General features: G+C 40.6%; 1 protein-coding gene across 1 annotated transcript in view; it reads right to left on the bottom strand.

Moving 5' to 3' along the window:
* The window catches only part of LOC133617263 (zinc finger protein Aiolos-like), a 48,305-nt gene that overhangs the window by 16,225 nt on the left and 22,365 nt on the right, over positions 1-9,715 (bottom strand). The window contains exons 5-6 of the mRNA XM_061977149.2: positions 4,225-4,392; positions 3,927-4,043 (exon numbers count right to left, since the gene is read on the bottom strand). Of these exons, the coding sequence (XP_061833133.1) occupies positions 3,927-4,043; positions 4,225-4,392 (285 nt within the window). The remainder of the gene's footprint in view (positions 1-3,926; positions 4,044-4,224; positions 4,393-9,715) is intronic.

Here is a 9,715-nt window from a genome sequence, read left to right as displayed (position 1 = left end):
CAGTCCTTTCAGCCAAACTATTATGTTCTATTTTATCTGTTTATTTTTTTAAATATAATTGTTTGTTGAATCACTGTAATGTGCTCGCTGCCAACATGAACACACTGCAGATGCGATGTGGTTTCATGTACTTGCTAACTCCATGCCTAAAACTCATTCCTGTTACTCTCAGTCCTGTTACTAAAATGAGTCATTTTCAGCAAAGTTGCCTGAAATGGGGAAATGCACATTTTGAGCAGTTTAAAAATGTGTATTATCAGAATGAAAGAACAACAGAAATGTAAGTTCATTTTGAGAGCCTCAACAAGCAAATGGCACCGACTCAGTGTCCCTATAATCAATCATGCATGCTAATTGTCCGTGAATATACTGGGTAAAATACGCCCCGCGGGCCACATGCGGCCCATTATGATTTTCAATCCGGCCCGCTGGACGTTCTACATAAATTTCTGAAACCTTTAACATCAAAACTGTCGCCGCCATTATAATGTGCGTATATTTTAAATGACCGTAAATCTTGAACTAGAGATGTCCGATAAAATCGGACTGCCGATATTATCGGCCGATAAATGCTTTAAAATGTAATATCGGAAATTATCGGTATCGGTATCAAAAAGTAAAATTTATGACTAAAACGCCGCTGTACGGAGTGATACACGGACGTAGGGAGAAGTACAGAGCACCAATAAACCTTAAAGGCACTTCCTTTGCGTGCCGGCCCAGTCACATTATTTCTACGGCTTTTCACACACACAAGTGAATGCATACAGGTCACAGCCATACAGGTCACACTGAGGGAGGCCGTATAAACAACTTTAACACTGTTACAAGTATGCGCCACACTGTGAATCCACACCAAACAAGAATGACAAACACATTTCGGGAGAACATCCGCACCGTAACACAACAAACACAGCAGAACAAATACCCAGAACCCCTTGCAACACCTCAACCCCCCCCCCCCCCCCCCCATCTCCCGAATTTGGAGGTCTCAAAGTTGGCAAGTATGCTCTAGTATACTCTGGACTGAAGTTGTGTGCCTTCATTGTTTTTGTAGCTGTTGTTTTGAGGCATGTTTAAAAAAAAATAAAAAATAATGCACTTTGTGAAAGTCAAAGTATAGTATTTCCCATAGTTGTAGTGGGTATCAGGATTATTTCAGGGAGAGTATGTCCCAAATTCGAAGCTGCTGTTTTGAGGCTTGTTAAAAAAAATAATGCACTTTGTGACTTCAATAATAAATATGTCAGTGCCATAACTGGAGTTGAAGGTGTTTCTCTTATTTTGGAAAACCTTGTTTTTGATTGATTGATTGAAACTTGTATTAGTAGATTGCACAGTACTGTAGATATTCCGTACAATTGACCGCTAAATGGTAACACCTGAATACATTTTTCAACTTGTTTAAGTCGGGGTCCACGTTAATCAATTCATGGTAAAGTTACATTGTTTAATGAATCCAGCGGGGCATCACAACAAAATTAGGCATAATAATGTGTTAATTCCACGACCGTATGTATCGATATCGGTTGATATCGGAATAGGTAATTAAGAGTTGGACAATATTGGAATATCGGACATCTCTAATTTCAATGGTTGAAAAGGTTCGCTTTTGAGTGTTGTACGAGTTATTACGGTAATCTACGTCACAGTGTTTTCAGAGCAGCCAGCCCGAAACGCATGTGTCAGAAACAGATGCGGAAGCAAATTTGTACATCAACTGTCTGCATAAAAGTGATTGTCTGCATAAAAGTGATAATATATCATATTGTATGTGTTTATTACCCTTTGCATTCATATTTTGCTGTTTGTTACATTTTTGTTGTGTTTTGCTTGATTGTAAAGGATGTCATAAATTGTTAATATTCAGTGTTTTATTGTTCATAGTTAATATTGTAAATCCCACTTTCTTCATTTTCATGTACATTTTTGGGTGTCCCGTTCAGTAAAAAAAAACCTGTAAAATAATGTAGATAGAACATGTTGAAACAGAAAATAAGCAGATATTAACAGTAAATGAACAAGTAGATTAATAATTAATTTTCTACCCCTTGTCCTTAATAATGTTGGCAAAATAATAGAATGATAAATGACACAATATGTTGTTGCATATGTCAGCAGCTAAATTAGGAGCTTTTGTTGGCTTACTTATTACTAAAAGACAAGTTGTCTTGTATGTTCACTATTTTATTTAAGGACAAACTTGCAATAAGAAACATATGTTTAATGTACCCCAAGATTTTTTGTTAAAATAAAGCCAATAATGACATTTTTTGTGGTCCCCTTTATTTAGAAAAGTACCGAAACACTAGTACTTGGTATAGACTCCTGACCCAAATGTTGATCACGTTAGACCAGAACTGGGCAAATTAAGGCCCGGGGGCCACATGCGGCCCATTAAGCTTTTCAATCTGGCCCGCCGGACATTCCCAAATAATTTTTTTAGATCTTTAAGATGGAAAGTGTATGATGTGCAGTGATGTTTTCTAATGACCGTAAGTCTTGAACTATACAAAGTATTTCAATGGTTGGAATCTGAGATTATGGCTGATATACCAGTTACTATGGTAATCTAATTAGTTACTATGTTAATCTAATTAGTTACTATGGTCATCTAATTAGTTACTATGGTAATTTACGTCACAGCAGCTCAGACGAGGCACCAAGCAGTGTGGGCGGGAAGGAGATTTTCACAACAAAGTTCCAAAGCAGGGGTGTCAAACTCAAATACAGAGTGGGCCAAAATATAAAACTGAACAAAGCCGCGGGCCAAGGTTGAACAAATTAACCTTTTAATAGGGACCCAAACAACTTTTGCATTGAATATTGAACAAGCAAGGCTTATATAACTTTAAAGTGACATGCAAAATCGAGTTTCAAATAATAATAATAATAATTAAAAAATATCAATGGCATATCAAATAAAATTTTAATAAAAATTGAATGCCTCTTTTCTATGTGCAGCCTTCTGAGGTAAATATCAAAATAAACTTTTTCCACAGGCTAATAATACATTTTAAAATAAAATTACAATAATGAATGAGGGGGGAGGGGTGCATATTGTAGCGCTCCGGAAGAGTTAGTGCTGCAAAGCATTCTGGGTATTTGTTCTGTTGTGTTTATGTTGTGTTACGGTGCGGATGTTCTCCCGAAATGTGTTTGTCATTCTTGTTTGGTGTGGGTTCACATATTTGTAACAGTATTAAAGTTTTTTATACGGCCACCGTCAGTGTGACCAAGTATGTCTTGCATCCACGTGTGTGTGTGTGTGTGTGTGTGTGTGTGTGTGTGTGTGTGTGTGTGTGTGTGTGTGTGTGTGTGTGTGTGTGTGTGTGAGAAAGCCGCATATATCATGTGACAGGGCTGGCACACTGTTTGTATGGGGGAAATGTGGACGAGACGACAGGTTGTGGAGGACGCTAAAAGCAATGCCTTTAAGGCACGCCCCCAATATAGATGTCCTGTATAATACAGACGGGCCAGCTCTAATGTTAATTTGATATTGCCTCAAAGGCCAAATGAAATTTTGCCTGCGGGCCATAGTTTGACACCCATGTTCTAAAGCTTAGTGATATATCAGATACATCAGATTGTAGGTGGGTTCATTTTGTTTCCTTCACGTTCATTTTTCACTGTTTGTTGCATTTTTGTTGCGTTTCACTTGATTGTAAAATATGTCGATCGAAAGGGGGTGTGACATTCATATGTTGTCAATATTCAGTGTTTTATGGTTCATAGAAAAATGTAAAATTCCATTACGTTTTTTAAGGCGGTCTGTCATAACGTTTTTAGCATTATTGTGAGGTTTTGTATTAGTGTTCCTAAAAATAGATATACCTTCCCCCAGACACATTTTTTTTCTCTAAATGTGGCCCCCGAGTCAAAATAATTGCCCAGGCCTGCGTTAGACGGTAAGAGTTTCTCACCGTTCTCAGGAAGGTCTTTGCTGTGAACGTACACGTGGCAGCGCTCTCTGTGCTCCTCCAGGGAGCTGCGTTGCTTGTAACTGCGACTGCAGAGGTTGCACTTGAAGGGCTTCTCCACTGTGGGCAGGAGTTCCAGTTAAACATTTGAATTACAGCAAGTATCATGCACCACGCAAAACTGAAAGTGACGATGAGTAAGAAGGCATGTGTGCAACCATGTGCAGGCACGGCAGGAATCAGGTGTGCATGTTTTAGACCAGGTGCAAAGTGAGTGTGTGTGTGTGTGGCCGGCTGGTACCAGAATGGGTGCGCAGGTGGCCGCTCAAGGCGTCACGTCGGCGGCAGGCGTAGCTGCACATGGGACATTTGAAAGGCTTCTCCCCGGAGTGTAGTTTGATGTGGCGAAGCAGGTTTCCCTTCTGGGTAAAGGAAGCGCCGCACTGAGTGCAGTGGAACGGTCTCTCACCTGGCAGAGACGAGAACATAAAATGTACGCTTACACAACCAATTTTCACTGCAGAATCATATTCGCAGAAAATCTAGTCAGAAAAACATGTTGCCTGATTTATACACGGAAAAAATATTTTTTTTCTAAATGTCTTTAATTTGATGTATTCACTTATTTTATTCTATTTATATACTATTCGATATTAACAATGTATTTTTAAGTTAAAGTTAAAGTACCAATGATAGTCACACACACACTAGATGTGGTGAAATTTGTCCTCTGCATTTGACCCATCCCCTTGTTCACCCCCTGGGAGGTGAGGGGAGCAGTGAAGCAGCAGTGGCTGCGCCCGGGAATCATTTTTGGTGATTTGACCCCCAATTCTAACCCTTGATGCTGAGTGCCAATCAGGGAGGTAATGGGTCCCATTTTTATAGTCTTTGGTATGACTCGGCCGGGGTTTGAACTCACAACCTACCGATCTCAGGGCGGACACTCTAACCACTAGGCCACTGAGTAGGTGGGTAGGTTTTATTTTATAACACTTATCCAATTATTACTTTCACTTTCAGTCTTATATTTAAAGGCTTACTGAAACCCACTACTACCGACCACGCAGTCTGATAGTTTATATATCAATGATGAAATCTTAACATTGTAACACATACCAATACGGCCGGGTTAGCTTACTAAAGTGCAATTTTAAATTTCGCGCGAAATATCCTGGTGAAAACGTCTCGGTATGATGACGTCTGCGCGTGACGTCACGGATTGTAGAGGACATTTTGGGACAGCATGGTGGCCAGCTATTAAGTCGTCTGTTTTCATCGCAAAATTCCACAGTATTCTGGACATCTGTGTTGGTGAATCTTTTGCAATTTGTTCAATGAACAATGGAGACAGCAAAGAAGAAAGCTGTAGGTGGGAAGCGGTGTATTGCGGGCGGCATGCAGCAACACAAACACAGCCGGTGTTTCATTGTTTATATTCCCGAAAGATGACAGTCAAGCTTTACCATTGGCCTGTGGAGAACTGGGACAACGGAGACTCTTACCAGGAAGACTTTGAGTTGGATGCGCAGACGCGGTACCGTGAGTACGCATGCAGCTGCGGCTTCCAAACATTTGATCGCTTGCCCGTACGTGCGTGCCGCTATGTGCATGTCACGTACGTAACTTTGGGGACTTTGGGGAAATATATGTGCTGTATGAACTTTGGGGAGGTGAACGGTACTTAGGGCTGTGGGATTGAGTGTGTTGTGCACGTGTTTGAGTTGAATTGGCGGGTTATATGGACAGGAGGGGAGAGGTGTTTGTTATGCGGGATTAATTTGTGGCATATTAAATATAAGCCTGGTTGTGTTGTGGCTAATAGAGTCTTGTGTTTATTTACTGTTTTACTCATTCCCAGCTGAATATCAGGTCCCACCCGCCTCTCACAGCATCTTCCCTATCTGAATCGCTCCCACTGCCCTCTAGTCCTTCACTCTCACTTTCCTCATCCACGAATCTTTCATCCTTGCTCAAATTAATGGGGAAATCGTCGCTTTCTCGGTCCGAATCTCTCTCGCTGCTCGTGGCCATGATTGTAAACAATGTGCGGATGTGAGGAGCTCCACAACCTGTGGCGTCACGCGCATATCGTCTGCTACTTCCGGCACAGGCAAGGCTTTTTTATCAGCGACCAAAAGTTGCGAACTTTATCGTCGATGTTCTCTACTAAATCCTTTCAGCAAAAATATGACAATATCGCGAAATGATCAAGTATGACACATAGAATGGACCTGCTAGCCCCGTTTAAATAAGAAAATCGCATTTCAGTAGGCCTTTAACAAGGGGTGTCCCGATACAATACAATACTGATATTGCAGCCTTCACTATTTCAATTCTTATTTTTTATCTTTATTACTTATGTGATTTATTCTTATTCCATATTTGTTTCCACTAACACACCTTAAGTGACCTGACCATGATCCATGTCGCCACGCCCTCACGTTCCCTAAGATCCTCTTCATCCATCCACCTCACTGTCCCTTTATTTAAACGGTCCACCATGGGTGCCCGAGCTTTCAGCCGCTCTGCCCCACATCTTTGGAACTCTTTGCCACCAAACCTTCGTAACTTAGACTCAATATCCTTCTTCAAATCAAGACTCAAAACACACCTATTCCTGACTGCTTATTCATTGTAATCATCTTTTCTTTTCTATCTTTGTTGTTGTTGTTGTTGTTGTTGTTTTTATTCAATTTGATTTTCTTGTTTTGATTTTGTATGGTGTCCTTGAGTGCCCAGAAAGGCGCCTTATGAATAAAATGTATCATTATCATTATTATTATTAATTTGGAGTCCTTAATCTCGTTATACGCAAATATAATGACAATAAAGTCCATTCTATTCTATTCTATTGGCCAATCCCAATATTGATCCGATACCATATGAGCACAAAAATATATCCATATATTTTTGATATTTAGTAGTGTGGAATGTTAAAAAAAATCAAGTGATATTTTGCTGTTTGGTCACATGATCTCTGCATGCTGGTTAGAAGTACTCGTGAATAGTGTGGAATAGACTGTATATTACAGTATCATATCTTGTTTTCTTACACTTTTTGAGTCACATTTGCGAGTATTAAAGTAGACTTTGCATGCAGTTGAAAATCCAAATTGTATATTGCAGTAGTGCAGGCCCGGGCAATTATTTTGACTCGGGGGGCCAAATTTAGAGAAAAATATATGTCTGGGGGCCGGTATATCTATTTTTAGGAACGCTAATACAAAACCTCGCAATAATGTCTGATTGAATGCTAAAAACGTTTTGACAGAACGCCTGAAAAAACGGAATTAAATTTTAATTTTTTTTTACTGAATGAGACACCCAGAATGGACATGAAAATAAAGAATGTGGGATTTACAATATTAACTATGAACGATAAAACACTGAATATTGACAACATATAAATGTCACACCCCCTCGACATAATATCGACATATTTTACAATCAAGCAAAACGCAACAAAAATGCAACAAACAGCGAAATATGAACGCGAAGTGTAAAAAAAAATCCACCTACAATATGATATATCTGATATATCACTAAGCTTTAGAACTTTGTTGTAAAAATCTCCTTCCGCGTCTGTCCCTGACACCCGCATTTCAGGCTGGCCGCTCTGGAAACACTCTGTGGAAACAAATAACACCCACACTGCTTGGTGCCTCGTCTGAGCTGCTGTGACTTATATTACCATAGTAACTAATTAAATTACCATAGTAACTAGTATATCATGCAAAAGCGCAGATTCCAACCATTGAAATACTTTGTATAGTTCAAGACTTACGGTCATTTGAAAACATCACTGCACATCATAATGGCAGCTACTGTTTCCATCTTAAAGATCTAAAAAAATTATTTGGGAATGTCCGGGGGGCCAGTTTGAAAAGTTTAACGGGCTGCATGTGGCCCCCTGGCCTTAATTTGCCCAGGTCTGCAGTAGAGTATAGACGGCGGTAGGCCTGTTCAACTAAATTGTTTTGGGGCCCACATTTCCAAAAAGCTAATGACCCGGGGGCCCAGGGTTCTCCCTTCATTATCATTCCTATTCTTGTCTATTTATTTAGTCAGAGTTAATAAATTTGGGAAAAAAAAATGCAGCGTCTATGTAACTATGGAGAGAAGTGTGTGTCTTTTTATGCTAACAAACACAAATGCAAATTATTTTTGTGTTACAAATAGTTTGTTGGTTTTACATACACTTGTAAAGAACATAATGTCTTGAGTTTCCAATAATTTCTACAACTCTTATTTTTTTGTGATAGAGTGATTGGAGCACATACTTCTTGGTCACAAAAAACATTCATGAAGTTTGGTTCTTTTATGAATTTATTATGGGTCTACTGAAAATGTGAGCAAATCTGCTGGGTCGAAAGTATACATACAGCAATGTTAATATTTGCTTACATGTCCCTTGGCAAGTTTCACTGCAATAAGGCACTTTTGGTAGCCATCCACAAGCTTCTGGTTGAATTTTTTACCACGCCACTGCTCAGTGGCATAGTGGTTAGAGTGTCCGCCCTGAGATTGGTAGGTCGTGAGTTCAAACCCCGGCCGAGTCCTACCAAATATATATACAAATGGGACCCATTACCTCCCTGCTTGGCACTCAGCATCAAGGGTTGGAATTGGGGGTTAAATCACCAAAAATTATTCCCGGGCGCGGCCACCGCTGCTGCTCACTGCTCCTCACCTCCCAGGGGGTAAGGATGATGGGTCAAATGCAGAGGATAATCTCACCACACCTAGTGTGTGTGTGACAATCATTGGTACTTTAACTTTTAATTTAAAATTGGTGCAGTTCAGCTAAATTTGTTGGTTTTCTGACATGGACTTGTTTCTTCAGCATTGTCCACACGTTTAAGTCAGGACTTTGGGAAGGCCATTCTAAAACCTTAAAGGGGAACATTATCACCAGACGTATGTAAGCGTCAATATATACCTTGATGTTGCAGAAAAAAGACCATATATTTTTTTAACCGATTTCCGAACTCTAAATGGGTGAATTTTGGCGAATTAAACGTCTTTCTAATATTCGCTCTCGGAGCGATGACGTCACAATGTGACGTCGCATCGGGAAGCAATCCGCCATTTTCTCAAACACCGAGTCAAATCAGCTCTGTTATTTTCCGTTTTTTCGACTGTTTTCCGTACCTTGGAGACTACATAAATGATAAATAATGATAAATGGGTTGTACTTGTATAGCGCTTTTCTACCTTCAAGGTACTCAAAGCGCTTTGACACTACTTCCACATTTACCCATTCACACACACATTCACACACTGATGGAGGGAGCTGCCATGCAAGGCGCTAACCAGCACCCATCAGGAGCAAGGGTGAAGTGTCTTGCTCAGGACACAACGGACATGACGAGGTTGGTACTAGGTGGGGATTGAACCAGGGACCCTCGGGTCGCGCACGGCCACTCTTCCACTGCGCCACGCCTCGTCAGTGTGTTGTCGGAGGGTGTAACAACACGAACAGGGACAGATTCAAGTTGCACCAGTGACCCAAAGATGGCCAGAAAGTGGCAAGAAATTGGACGTTTGTTCCGCACACTTTACCGACGAAAGCTATGCTACGACAGAGATGGCAAGAATGTGTGGATATCCTGTGACACTCAAAGCAGATGCATTTCCAACGATAAAGTCAAAGAACTCTGCCGCCAGACCCACATTGAATCTGCCGGAGTGTGTGAGCAATTCAGGGACAAAGGACCTCGGTAGCATGGCAAGCAATGGCGGCAGTTTGTTCCCGCAGACGAGCGAGCTAAACCCCCTGGATGTCTTGG

Source organism: Nerophis lumbriciformis, linkage group LG16 (assembly GCF_033978685.3).
Source record: "Nerophis lumbriciformis linkage group LG16, RoL_Nlum_v2.1, whole genome shotgun sequence".
Classification (NCBI taxonomy): domain Eukaryota; kingdom Metazoa; phylum Chordata; class Actinopteri; order Syngnathiformes; family Syngnathidae; genus Nerophis; species Nerophis lumbriciformis.
The sequence above is the reverse complement of the archived record's forward strand: the minus strand, read 5'-3'. Positions and strand labels throughout refer to the sequence as shown.